The sequence below is a fragment of the Spea bombifrons genome, chromosome 6 (genome assembly GCF_027358695.1).
Source record: "Spea bombifrons isolate aSpeBom1 chromosome 6, aSpeBom1.2.pri, whole genome shotgun sequence".
Lineage (NCBI taxonomy): Eukaryota > Metazoa > Chordata > Amphibia > Anura > Pelobatidae > Spea > Spea bombifrons.
Window position 1 is genome coordinate 49,155,375 of NC_071092.1, and position 14,901 is coordinate 49,170,275.

Here is a 14,901-nt window from a genome sequence, read left to right on the forward strand (position 1 = left end):
ATCAAATTTCAGTTGCTGTGAATGAAACGAATCCCTTCACGATGTTTCCATTGTATAAAATACATCCCGTTTTAATTAAATTAGCAGACTGTCGCTTGGAATCCCATTGTGCGCCAGATACTCTTTAGCATTTACTATTAGAACCCGATGACAAAGCGTTCCGTCTTTGTGCCGGATAATACCATAATTCAGATTTCTAAATCTTATTTGTTCCAATAAATCTGAGTCAGTAACTGACTCCGGCGAGTCGCTAAACCGATGTCTCATCCTCACTGATCAAGGTTATTATAGTTTAATGCTATTTTAACTCTCGAAAGAATCCTCAAATCCTCTTTAATTCGCGATAGTCAGCAGCTGGGATCAATGTTTATACCAGTAAACAGGAGAAAGAATAATCTGGATTTGAAACAGTCGCAAGAAATCGATAAGGTTCATTAGAACGGGAAGGGAGATGCTATAAGGATACCGCGCTACACACATGATAAATCTATAAAGAGGTTATCTGGCGTTTTCAATGAACTTAAAGAGAGTTGTTTATTCTGAATACTTAAAAGAAAAAATGTTCACACGTAATACGGGAAGGCTTAATATGTTTCTACATTATTATAAAAGCTGCCAAAATAATGTCAGACCACATCATCAGTTAAATATGATTTTTCTAAATTAATGGGAACATTTTTTGGTTATTGTTTTATTTTAATTTTATTATTTGTATTTTTAATGTTATTATTTTTAATTTTTATTTTATTATTTTAATTTTTTTTTTTTTTTGTATTATTAGTTTGTTAATTATTATGTTCCTTTTTTGCTAGACTCGGCATCAGATCTGAACCCAAAGATAACCAGCTCTGAACTAGTAAGTAATCTGTATAAATAAAAATGCAGAACATTCCTCGACGTGTTCACGGGACGCCATCGCTCGCTACGACCCATTGAGTCGGCCATTTTGAATTCCAGATGTGAGATGCTTCATGCTGAGCAGGAGACTGAGGGATTAGCATTTCAGGGGCTTTTCCTTTATGTATGAGGTGAAGAATCCGTGTTTTTCTTATTATAATTTATTTATCAATCTCTGACATATTCCATAGAGCGGTACAGATCACCCCGACCAGAAATCCCATGTGTGACCAAACCGTCTTCCTCTGCGGTTAATGACGGAAGTATTCCATGTACCTGGCGGGGGAGTAGCGGCTTCAATAAGACCCAACGCATTCGTGTATAAATATGTATAGGAAGATTTCTATCTTTCTACTGAAAAAAAGAATATATCTGAATCACAGATTTTGTGTTTATCGCTGAGGATCGATGGCAAAGTGCAATCACGAAACAAGCAGAGCCGGTACCGGCGATCGACATCGATACGGGCCGGGGTTCATCTTGCCTCTCGACGCGTTCCCGTAAAAGTGTCCGAGTCCCAATTATTAATAAAGAGATGATAAAAAACCTGTTATTTAAAGATTTTTTTAAAGTATATTGGACCGTAGGTATAAAGAGAAATTCTGGGGCAAAGTCCCAAATATGGAGCAGTTACCATGGAAACCGATAGAATGCTCATGACTACTGTTCCACATTTAGCAATTTGCTCCGTAACGTAGAACTCGTCCAGTAATTATTGTAATTAGTAATTCTTAGTCCCGCCTGATTTATGTGCGTTAAATCCCGTGATCGCTACAGCCGAGGTCATCTTCCGAAGGATTGACACAATACCACAGTATTATGATTATGACATCATCACTTGGCAGTGACGAGTGCGGAGGTTGAAACATGAGTGCCAGGAGGAGAGGGGTAAAAACGTCGGCTTCGATACTGTTTACAATGTTTTTTGTTTTTTTGCAGGATTATAGGATTACTTAAATATACGAATCAGTAAGAAATGTCTTTTATGTGCAAGAAAACTTAGTATTTTTTTCCTTTATTATTATTATTTTTTTCGTCTAAAAAAAACATTATAAATAAACCCAAACAAGTTCTGCATGTTGCATCTTTATCTAAACTATAACAAAGTAGGAGAATAAAACAAGAAGGGTTTTTATTGAGACGTTCCGATAACATAGAACGCGGCTGTCACATAAAAAGCGTAAAAGAATTGTTCTAGGTAATAAAATATTTATATGTACAGCTGGAATTATAATACAATGTTTAATTGCCAAAAAACGCAATAATCAGTTTTTCAATTTGAATGCTTTTCCTACACGAAATGTAAATGCGGTGGTTTTGTCGCTTCTCATCCTAACTAATTATACATTTTTCTAAATAGAATTGTAATATTACACAGAATCCATTATTATTGGCGCTGCGGTGTAACACGCTCGGTAAATCGCTCGCTTCTAGGTTTAGCGTCCCCTTTCGCCAGCTACTGGGGTAACGTTCCCTCCGTTTGTCTGTAAATTTAAGTTCTACAAACACGGAAAGAGTTGCAGTAAGGCAATGGGAAAAGTAGTGCTGTTACCATGGCAACCAACAGAATATTGCTTCCGATTAGGGCAGTATTGACACTTTTGCACCATGTTTGCACTTTATATACGGCTGACTCTGAGAAGAACTGGATGAGGTTAATAATACGACCCACCACGTTACCCCCTCGAAAACATGACGGTGTCCAGAGGGGCATTATGGGAAGCGGACCGGCAGATGTCGGGAGGAAGATGGTTATATTTGTCAAAGCAAAGCCGGACTCATTCTGGGCTAAAGTTCTAGATCTGGAACAATCAGCAGGAATGTAGAGTTGTTTCCATGGTAACTGCTCCATGTTCAGAGCTTTGCCCCCAGAATTGCTCTGGTTGTTCCCCAGGTACAGGGCTTCTATATCCCATAATCCTTGCGCATAGTTATCCCCCCCCCCGAGTGCAATGGCCCCAGAGAGAAACAGATTCAGCGACGAGTCCTAAACCCTAGTTACCCCTGTCGGCTGACGGGACGGGCAGTAATGTTTCCATTGTCACAGCGGCTTTGCACTTCGTTTTGGACTTTCTGATGCGTTCCGGATTCTTCCCTACTTATTTCAGAAATCTAGAACAGCACGGAACATTTTTGAATAACCTGTAATATTCTTCTTGGATCTGAAAAAAGGGAGAAAAAAACCCATTAAAATATAAAGCGAAAATCCTGTATATTGAGATTTTTTTTTAAACATTTTTAGAGTTTGTAGACTTTAAAAAAAATAATTGCCACATTTATGAAATTACATGAAATCTGCCATAAACAAGTTTTTTTTCTTACTAAAATTTACTTTAAAAATACCCCAGGCCAGGGCGTCTGTATAGCTCATCGATAAATGGATTTTAAGGTCCATGGAACCGGATTTGGGGGTCTTGTAATTCTATTAACTTCTGAGGGTTCAAGGGTCTGGAAGCAGGTTCCGGTCGGATTCCATAGGAAGGAGTTTTGGGTTAATAATAATAATAAAAAAAATATTATTATGTTATTTTTTATTATTATTTGTATTATTATTATGTTTATTATTATTATTATTAGATGTATTAATACTAACTAATTAATTAGACATAACTTTTATTAATCATTTTACCATAACGGGACATGATTTAAAATAAAAAAAATGAGCAGTTGGTCCAAATAGGGAAGTTTTTGCCGTTTCCCTTAGTTTCAGTAATTAATACCGCTAAATAATAAATATTTTATTAACATATTTAAAATATTTAACAAATTTCCTGTTTTCTCCATAGAGAATTAATTTCATAATGTAAATGTTCCGTTCTCTGCCCAAACATTCAGTGACATGGCAGCCGCGCATCTTCCTGCGCAAGACCCCAAAAATGGGAATGGAGAAGACGCGGTCATCGCTTCCTACATTATAACCCACCATTCCCACGTTCTTTATTTATGTATCACCCGCCGGGCCCTCCCCCCCGAAATACTTTTTAGGAGTCAGCAAAGCACCGTGCCTGGGGGGGGGGGGGCGTAACTTCTCCACTAATAGTCGACTTTGATACAATTACCAGAAGTTCACAAAAAGAATCCACAAACTCTCAATTGCACAGAGGGGACTTACTTTTTTGGACAAGACACAGAGGAATATGAAGATGAACATTCCTTGAAACGCGTTGGCGATTGTGAAGAGATACGCGGTCACCACGGACCTATTCACCACATGAAGAACCCCAAACATCCAGGTGGCTCCAAGGAGAAATAAGAGAGCGAGGGCACCTCGGGCGCAGGACCTGGATCAGAACATCAACGATTAAAGTACAGGTGAGAAAGTTCCCGCCGGGATTCTGAATACACAGCGCCTCGTAACAAAACAAAAACTGTGGCATATCGTTATATTTTAATTTATCTTATTCCCCGTTTAGAATACGTTTAGACAATAAATATACAAAAGTAGCGAGGAATTATTCATCTGAGATCCCGCGAGGCATGGTCAGGGCATAAACCTCCAACCTGCATTGGAACAGCGACGCTTTACCCAGCTGTAGGCAGTTACCCTCACCTGCCCTCGCCTGAAACTCACTAAAATCACATGTACTCGCAAACAGCTCGTATGTTAGTGAATGAATATGGAAGCTCATGCTACCTCAGTTGACCGAGCAATTCTGGGCACCGGTCCTTAAAAAGTACTTTACGGAGCTAGAAACTGTGCCAAAGAGGGCTACAAAACGAATAAGGGGATTGGGAGATCTTGGTTATGAAGAGAGTCGTATAGAGAGAGACCGTCCAGGTAATTGTCATGGAGTTACGGCTCAGAAAGCCCCGGGATTTCCCATCAGCTACGACATGGCTTCTTCTAACATGAAAAATGACATCCTTCTAGATTGTTTCAGTTTCCTATCGATATTTCCCTAATGCTCCGGAAATCGGCAAGGTATTTACCCCCCTCAATTACTCTTCATTCATATTCTACATGATAGTACCTTTCAAAAGTTTGGGGTCACTGAGCTGTTTCCAGGAAAAACATAATTACAAAAGGGGGTTCTAGCCATCAATTAGCCTTTTAAACTTGGATCAGAGAACACAACGTACCATTGGAACACAGGAGTGATGGGAGTGATAAAGGGCCATTGGAACACAGGAGTGATGGGAGTGATAAAGTGCCATTGGAACACAGGAGTGATGGGAGTGATAAAGGGCCATTGGAACACAGGAGTGATGGGAGTGATAAAGGGCCATTGGAACACAGGAGTGATGGGAGTGATAAAGGGCTTTGTTTCTAGCTACAATAGTCATTTACAGCATTAACCCTGTCTGTGCTGGATCTCTGATTCACTTTATGTTATTTTAATGAAAAAAATGTGTTTATTTTCTTTTAAAAACAAGGAAATGTCTAAGTGACCCCACACTTTTGAATGGTAGGTTATATATCATCGCTTTTGGAACTCCTGGTAAATCTACTCTTCATTGTAAGGAATAGGAATGTTTTTCTTGGTGGATCCGTGTCTCCCGTGCCGTATAAACCCTGGAAATGTCTCCGGATTGCAGAGAATCACACGGCGTCTGAAATGCTTTCAGTTCCCCGTTACGAGGATTTTCTGCCATCACTTTCCTCGTCTGCGACTGCATCTCAAAAATACTTATTTCAACCGCTAGATGAAAGGAAAAACCTTCATTATCGCCAAGCAAATAAACTCTTATCAGTTGTTTGTGGAACTTGTAAAAAGCTTCCCAAAGTTCCATTAAGTTCGTTTTAACGCTGAAGTCCTGTCATCCTGTCTGCCAAATTATCTTAAAGGAATCACCCTGAGCTTAAAAAGTTCCCCAGTAATTAGGGCAGAGAAGGCTGTCTGTGCGGCGCGGGAAGGCTGTACGTTCCGCCAGCATCATGGAGATGAATAGCTGCTTCTGCTGCTGAAATATGGGGGGGGGAAAAGTCTCATCACTCAGCTTTAACTCCCTGGGTGCTGGAGAGACATAGCCGGCAAGATGTAATTGCTGCCGGGGTTACGGGAAACGTTCATATCTTGAGTCAGTTCTGAAATACTATGGAAGTCGGGAGACAGATCGAAAATATTTAGTCTGAATCAGATATCCGGACTATAAAAAAGTCCCAAACTTTGTCTAAATCTTTACAGAGCTCCGTGTTCCCCATTAGACTGGGGAAGCAGTTTTCCGTTGCACTCGTTGCTCATTGTTGGGTTATATACACACCATAGAGTAGCTTCCTACACAGGAAGTGAGGTGTGCGAACACAAATGGTGTCCCCTATCCTGCTGCCATTTCCAAGTACAGTATTGTTTCTTTATAGGGTAGTGACTGTCGCATTAGATCTTTTATGGAGTAAAATAAGTTATATTTCAGCATTTGTGTTAAATTAGCGTTTTGTGTGCCAGGGACCAGGTGTTATCCCCAGGGAGTCAACGCTGTTGCATTTTGCTTGAATTGGCACGGATATAAGAGGGGTTTTTGTCTGTTTGGACATCTGGTGAAACAAAACGGGTCTGTAAATTCTGATATCCAGCCTATCGAAAGAAAAAGAAAAGTGGGGTCCGTGCCCCCCCCAACATGGAGCGGCCTCATAATTGAATTCCGTTCCGTGAATTGGTCGATACTCCTGCCCTCGTTTCCAGCGTAAAGAACTCAGATGTATTTTTGTATTCACTCTGCGGCATTATATAAAATAATTCATAGGGGGACAGGGAACGCGGCCCTGATTTTATAGGAATATTTCCTCTTAATTTATATGGAACCTCTAATTAACGGACGGGATTATTTCCCATGGGGGGGGCAGCCCGCGGTTGATGGATTCCCACGTTCTGATTGCGCTCGTTATTATGCGTTTGCCTCTTTGGGGTTTCGGGACCGGGAAGGTTACAGACCTTATACTTTCGTAGCAGCTGACTTCTGGTTTCAGCATCTTAGTGTGTCGGAAGACTTTGTATATAATCACGCCGAACGCCATCAGGTTAACCTGGAAACAACGAAGCAAATAATTACGCTGGATCCATTCGCCATCGTTATTAAAATCGACAGAAATAGGAAATAAAAATAAATAAATCTCTTTCATGAACAATTTCATAACAAAACATCAAAATATCTACTTTGTAGATTAAAACGTTTCATTCAATTACGTTTCATTGTATTCATTTTTTGATATTGTATCGTCTGGGGGAACAAAGAAGCCCAGAACCTGCCGGCAGATCGGCCCCATGCGGCCCCCATCTAGTCGCCCATTTTTCCCTTAATCAGTCGTTGGTCTCGTTTTAGACTCAGGAGCCGTATGTCTATCCCTTGCATGTTTAATCCCCTCACTGTATTACCCTCTACCACCTCTGCTGGGAGGCTGTTCCACTTATCCACCACCCTCTCAGTAAAGTAAAACTCCGTTCCGTTCCATCTCAGTCTCTGACTCTCTAGTGTTAGATTCCGGTCTCTTGTTGTAACTTTTCTCCTCCTTTGAAATAAATTCCCTCCCGTCCTTATTCCCCGTTTACTTGACTCACAGAAACGTTGTGATCAACATAGAACGACTTCTTACAGTAAGAAACGGAGTATTTAGGTAAAAAACAACAATCTAACTAATCTAAACTAATTCCTTTGCTTTTACATTTTGACCGTTGTTTCTATTTTTTTGGATTCTCCGACGACTTTCTAATATATTTTAATCGAGTCAATAAAATATCTTGTTAAAAACTAAAAGCAGGAAAGAAACGGAATCTGCTGACTGATTGCAGCCCCGGAGCCGATGTGGCCGATGTTCAAAAATCCTGCTTTTTATTTATTTTTTGGACTCTTTCGGTCCTGCGAGGCGCGGCGAGGACGTCGGCTCTGCGCTCTGATTGGTCGGAAAAGTTTCGGGTGAACCGGGAGGCCGGGAAGTTGGCCGACCCCCCGCCGCTTCACGGCAGAGATTTTCTGTGGATTTTAGGAGGCTGTGAAATTGGGAGCCCTCGCCTGATGCTGCAATTCGGTTAAAAATAGCTGTGATGATTACAGGGTAGAGGAGAATCTGTGAGAAATGAAGATGACGCTCTAATCTTCTGAGATGACCGATCACCGATAACACAATCACTCAAATATCACATTACGGGGGCTGTTGACATTCCGTCTGCCCCAACCCCCCGCTGAGTTTTTTTTCTAAACTACCGCTTACATGTCAAACTTTATCTTCTACGCCGAAGGAATTGGACAAAAATCGGCCTTTTGAAGCCATTTCAGAAAACAGACCGTTTTTAACAATGGGATCGAGGAGAAAATCCAGGAATATTTCATGCAAATTCACCGAGATCCCAAACGGCAGATTATAAAAAATATTTCGCCACAAATTAACGATTTTTTTATTTTTTTTATCATTCCAGTAACGTGTTTTCTTATTAATTTATTAGCAACGTTACAAAAGGTACAGAGACGACGTCTGAACATCTAGTGGTTTTTATTATTATTTTTATTATTATTATTAATATTATTATTTTTTTATTATTATTATTATTTCCAATATTGTTTAAAAAAATTAAATATACAAAAAAAACACAAACTTATTTAAACTATTATAAAAGTGTTAGAACAAGAGGCCATAACCTAGACTAGAGGCTTAGATGGAAGGAGGTTTTACTTTACGGAGAGGGTGGTAGATAAGTGGAACAGCCTCCCAGTAGAAGTGGTAGAGGGTAATACAGTGAGGGTATTAACCATGCATGGGATAGACATACGGCTCCTGAATCTAAGACGAGACCAACGACTGATTTAAGGTTTACGTTTTTAGAGCAGGAGAACCGGGGGCCAGATGGGGCCGATCTGCCAGCAGGTTCTATGTTTCTATGGTTCTTATGTAATAAGCGGAATCCATTGAGTGGGATCTGAGTGGGGCATCTCGCGTCCACCAACGAGTTGAAATCCTCTGTAACAGTGAGAATGTTTTTTTAATGATTAATAAAAATACCAAATTATATTGACATCATTTTTTCCTGCATTTTTATATTAAAATACTCAATATTCGCACGGATTTGGACTTACGAGAATGATCAAGCAGGCCGGCCCGATAAAACTCCATATAAAGTTATTTTCGGTACTCAACCAACATCTACAAAACACAAATAAACCCAAGAGATGAATGCAAAAGAAATATTACGTTAAATAAATATTTTATATAAAGTGTGAGAATTTAGGTTATTCTTGGCGATCCGTTATAACGGTTAAAAAAGCTGGTTTTTGGGACTTCTTACACTTTATCCGTGCCGTAATATTTGTAACCAAGAACAGCAGAGATTCCCACGACCACGGCGGGGCTGCAGTAGCCGAAGATGTAGAAGTTCTTGTGCAGGAATCCTTTGTTGTAAATGACCCCGACCACCATCAGGTAGAGGTGGATTCCCTCGATGCACATCCACGCGAAGGCGGCCAGGAAGAAGTAATGCAGCGACCCCGCGATGACAGCGCAGAGGAGCTACAAACAGCCAGAAGAAACAACAAAAACAGATAAACAAATAGAACAATTATTTTATGTTACAATCAGTAGCAGGAAAGCGTTCCCATTCCACGCATGCGCACGAGAGTCGCAACCGGATTTGCATTTACAACAAAAACGATGACGTTAAAGATATTCAGCAAAAATATCACAGAAGAAAGATCTGAAAGACTAAAAGGGAAATGGTGGGAATAATGGGGTCAAAGAGAACATTTTTTAAATAAAAAAATTAACTTTTTTACTTGCATGTAATGAAGAAAATTTTAGAGAGGAAATCTTGAGGACAAATAATTATTTTTCTTTGGGTTTTAAACGCAGTGATGTAATAAAATAATACTGAAGAGAATCGTCTCATTATCCCAATAAACTCCCTTTATCTGCAGTTCTGGAGCCGCCGTTGCTGTCAGTCATGTGATATTTTGGGTGACTTTCCCGGCTCAAACCCCGCACTGAGCTGATACTTTATGGCGATGCTAATGAAGTCCGTTCCTCCATAGACTTTCATTATTCAGAGAGTCCAGCTGGGTGATTCAGACTGAGCCATTCTATTGATTACCGCATGGCAGTATGATAACAACTTGTCTTGTATATTGGGCCGAGACAACAGGTCTCAACATGGACAAGAATAATTTTAAGTAAACAGTTATAGGAGTCCCTCTTTTATCGCATCATGATGGCGTCAGGGGCTTCAGGCCCAGGACTTTCTTTAGGCGCCCCCCTAGATGGGCACTTTGGGAATCAGAGGAGAGATTGTCTGCCACCGTTACAGGCAAAGATAAGCCCTGCAGCCTTTGTATCATTTTATAGTCGTGTTTCTGACGACCGGAGTGAAAATACAGAGGAGGAGAAAAGATAAAATTTCAAGCAGGGAAAAAGAGAGAGAGAGAGAGAGAGAGAGACTTGTCTAATTCATATAGATTGCTACATATAAAATAAATATGAAGTCGTTCTGTTTGCCGTGATAAATGAAACCAGGAGCTGATTCATCGCTATTTTTATTTAGTGGAACTTCACTGACAGAGAGCGGCTGTAAATCAAATTTGTAATTCAGCAATAATTTCTGCCAGTAAAAAAATATGTGCCTGGAAGCCGCGCACGTGCGGATCGCTAAATATTTATACGGTGATTCAGCTTTTACTGGGACGATAATTTAACAACAAGATTGCGTCATGCGCGGTACGGCGACCGAACCTCAAAAAATCAACCAGCCGGGAATCGCTGACGGCCATAAAGATCCCGGAGACGAAACAGAGAGAGAGCCCGACATTCGGAACGAGTTACAAAAAAACGCCTGGATGACCCAAAATCCAAGATTTCTCAAGTGCCGCTGTTTAGTTTGGACAGTCCCTCTTTGAGCCCCAAACCCCTGATGCCCCTCTTTCTTCCTCTTTCCTCCCCTAATTCCCCTCTGTCCAACCTCATGCCCCTCTTTTCTAGGAGGTCAGAATGTTTGCTGGGTATGAGGGGATCGCAGGGTTCTGCAGCCCTAAAAGCCCCGATAATGTGTATAGAAACAGCAGGGAACGGCTTTATAAATTAAAGGGGCAAATAAACCCCATTATTTTGCCTCCTTTTAAACACATATCCCCATGTGATCGACCATGACATCATACATGATGCTTAAAGTTAATTGACTCCTCAATGGCATCAATTATTACTGTACATGACTATAAATATGACTGTATATGACTGTACATCACTTTATTATTATTATTATTATTATTATGATTAGTAGTAGTAATAGTATTTTTATTTATTGTTTTATATAGCGCCATCATATTCCATAGCGCTGTACAATGGGCCTCAATCCATAGTGTTCCTAATACTACTAATAATAATAACATATTTACTATTATTATAAATATATATATTCACACAAGAAGATTTTCCCCATTAAAATAACATGAAATGGATCAGAAATCCAGCGCAGACGGGGTTAATGCTGTAAATGGCTATTGTAGCTGGAAACGGCTGATTTTTAATGGACGCACAGAGGCTCTTTATCACTCCCATCACTCCTGGGTTCCAATGGCCCTTTATCACTCCCATCACTCCTGTGTTCCAATGGCCCTTTATCACTCCCATCACTCCTGTGTTCCAGGGGCCCTTTATCACTCCCATCACTCCTGTGTCCCAATGGCCCTTTATCACTCCCATCACTCCTGTGTTCCAATGGCCCTTTATCACTCCCATCACTCCTGTGTCCCAATGGCCCTTTATCACTCCCATCACTCCTGTGTTCCAATGGCCCTTTATCACTCCCATCACTCCTGTGTTCCAATGGCCCTTTATCACTCCCATCACTCCTGTGTTCCAATGGCCCTTTATCACTCCCATCACTCCTGTGTTCCAATGGCCCTTTATCACTCCCATCACTCCCGTGTTCCAATGGCCCTTTATCACTCCCATCACTCCTGGGTTCCAATGGCACGTTGTGTTCGCTGATCCAAGTTTAAGTTTAAAAGGCCAATTGATGGTTAGAAAACCCTTTTGTAATTATGTTACAGCCGTTCTCCATGAAAATAGCTCAATGACCCCAAACCTTTGCACAGCAGCGTATATATATTATATTAGATATTACATTTGGAACGTACCGTATGGAGTGATGGGGAATATTCAGAGTCTGAAACACCCGAGTGTGAAATGTTTTATCGCCATATATTGTAGATACTTAGCCCATTATATAGATTATCTAGAGATGTTGCAATAACTGCTTCTCTTTGATATTAACACTTAGAATGCGGGGAATTCCGTGAATAAAGGCGTTATTTGCTCCTCAGTTACATCGGAATGTTTTAGAAAGTCCGTTTCCTGCAATAAAATGACCTGTGATTTTTCACAATGTGAGACTTCGCTCGGTTCCAATTTGGTTTGGATAAAATCAGACGTTATCGGGTATTCGGCGTCCCCTCCGCTATCTGCAATCCTCTCTTGTATTTGTATCTATAAAGCCATCGGAGATGGTGATCCATTCCGGGCTCAGACTGCGTCTGGGTGCATTCAGAGTTTAATTACGGTGCTTGGAGAGAGCATTAATAGAAATTGTAATAAATTATGTTTCTCTAGAGATAACCGCGAGGAGACACAATAGCTTTATTTTCCATAGACGGAAAAGCCGAGGAGCATTTCTCCATGATAGGTGCAGTTAGGAGGTATGACAAAGTATCATTATTTCACCCCAGTCTCTCCTAGGAGGATCAAAACAAAATCAGATTAATGATCTGGAGAGGATCATTAAAAGTCTTCCGGTTTCTGAGTTCTCACCAGGAAGGCAAAGAAAACTTTTGTAAAAGTAACGAAAACGATTCCAAATCAATAAATAAAGTCGGGAAATCTTAATAAATAAATTCCAGCGATAAAATATACATTTTTTTTAAAGTTCCCCTGTAGTAATATCACATATTATCAAATATTACATGTGCCCCCCCCTTAAAAAAATATGATACAGGTGAAAGAAAAAATGGTGTCATTGTGATGATGTCATAAGGCTTCTGTGAGTCGCAAGATACTCGACATTCAGGAATTTTATTGTATTTGACAGGGTGTTAAATTTGGTCCAAATTTTGTAAAATTATCACATTTTGGTGCGACGTTACGATTGGCCGGATGCAAATAAGTCGTAGGGGGGGCTTCTACGGAGCTGAAGGTTATTCGGATCGATGTTCTAAGAGGGTAAAGGGTTAAATGGCAATATGGGGTTATTATGGGAAGGAACTTGGTGACGTACCTTGTTTTTTGTCATATTTATACCAATAAGAAAAAGGAGTTCAGCCAAAAACAGGGCGCAGCAGAGGTTTTTATGAATCGTGATCCTCGTGCTTTGGATTTCGCTGAAGAAGAAAAACGTGAAAATGCAGAGCGAGAGGCAGATCAGGGAGACGACGATCCCCAGCTGGGTGATCCGGGTCAGGACGGTCTGGTGAGCGGCGAGCTGCGGGTCAAAGAGATCGCGCAAATAAGAGACAGAACGTAGAAACCTAGAAGCTGCCGGCCCCATTCGGCCCCCCGTCTAGTCTGCCCGTTTCTCCTGCTGTAAAGACCCCAAACTTTTGAACGGCTATGTATATATTTATATAAATGGGTCGAAACATAATCTGGTTTATTTATGCCGTAAATTTCCTTTAAAAAAAACAAAAAACACAAAACTTACAGAACTTTTCTTTTTTTAAAGCTCGGAGTAATAAATGCGACTTAAACGCTTAACGGGTTATTTTTTTAAATAAAATGTGAAGTAAATCAAATCGGAGACAAAAATAAAGAAACAGAACCGCTCCTTTTTCAAATCAATTTCTATTAAGAAGAAAGTAATCTCTGCAGACGCTGATGAGAAAATAATACGGAGGCTGCGATTGGATTTGATTTTATAGATAATTAGACAACTTGGGCTGTGAATTACTGGGGAAAAAATCGTTATGAGCTTTAAGCTAAACGGAGAGGTGAAATCGCTTACCTGGCTGGGACCTGATGATGTCATCAGGATAGCAAAGTGAGTGAGATGGTTGCATTTGCAGGAGGTATGGCTCACATTGGAATAGAGAACCTCGCAGCCGTCTGTAGACCACTCTCCCTGCATGCTGTCAGGTGAATACTTCCAGAACGCACATTGCACCAGACTGGGATCCGTGGACGGCTGTAAAAAGAATTGGACACTCAATAGAGATGTGCAAATAAGGCAAAAATGTCACCGAAAGCCCTGTCATTGCGCCCTAATTTAAACATGAGGTAATATGGCGGTGCGTCTGGTGACGCCCCCTTCCTCGATTGGAAGATCAGGGGAGAGGAAGTCATCGCAAGCGCGGCCATTTTGCCGGAAGTTGCAAGCCGAGTTATGTCTGTAGGGATCCGGACGAAGATAGAAAACAGCAGCTTGAAGATATGAGAGAAGATAAAAGAAGAAGACGTGGAAGCGGAAGTGATCGGCACTTACAGAAAGCGTGAGAGACACGTGAGAGAGGGGGGTATCAGGGGAGGAAAGGGGGCATCTGGGGGAAACAGGGGCATCGGGGGAGGGGAAGATGAGCTCAGGAGAGGGTAAAACGACTTTAGAGCAAGAAAGAATGGCATAGGGGAGGAGATGGGGGCTTTAGGGCAGGAAAGATGGCTTTTGGGGGGCAGGGGGTGGAGCTAGAGGATTTGGGACCCAGAGACAGACTAGCCGAACTAAACAGAGACATTTGGGAGGGATGGATATGATGGGGTCTTTACAGCCAGTCCTGTGCAAATAGGGGGTACGCTCTAAGGGACGTGGATTTAGGTTCCTTTAAAAGAGAATTTGATGCATTTGTTACAAGAGACGCCATTCTTGTGCTCATTATTTTATACAAACAGAAGTTGATCCAACGATAGAACTTTATCTGCCGGTTTTAATCATAATTGGTATTTCACCGAATATATTTATCTGGCTGTCAGCTCGCTGCGTGGTTGAATGTAACGGTAACCTCTCTCTCTGTATAATGGGGATATTCTGCAGCTCTCCGATCGCTATATAACTCATGGCACGTTGGATATGGAAGTCATGTTTCTTTAATGTTGTGCAGAAAAATATACGT

The 14,901-nt window shown here is 40.8% G+C and overlaps 1 protein-coding gene across 1 annotated transcript in view; it reads right to left on the reverse strand.

Annotated features, from left to right (window-relative positions):
* Nucleotides 1-2,859: 2,859 nt before the first annotated feature.
* ADGRL4 (adhesion G protein-coupled receptor L4) overlaps nt 2,860-14,901 on the reverse strand; it is a 47,239-nt gene continuing 35,197 nt past the window's right edge. The window contains exons 10-16 of the mRNA XM_053468877.1: nt 13,803-13,982; nt 13,080-13,283; nt 9,111-9,331; nt 8,902-8,968; nt 6,768-6,859; nt 4,010-4,178; nt 2,860-3,059 (exon numbers count right to left, since the gene is read on the reverse strand). Coding sequence (XP_053324852.1) covers nt 2,997-3,059; nt 4,010-4,178; nt 6,768-6,859; nt 8,902-8,968; nt 9,111-9,331; nt 13,080-13,283; nt 13,803-13,982 — 996 coding nt within the window. The 3' untranslated portion in view covers nt 2,860-2,996. The remainder of the gene's footprint in view (nt 3,060-4,009; nt 4,179-6,767; nt 6,860-8,901; nt 8,969-9,110; nt 9,332-13,079; nt 13,284-13,802; nt 13,983-14,901) is intronic.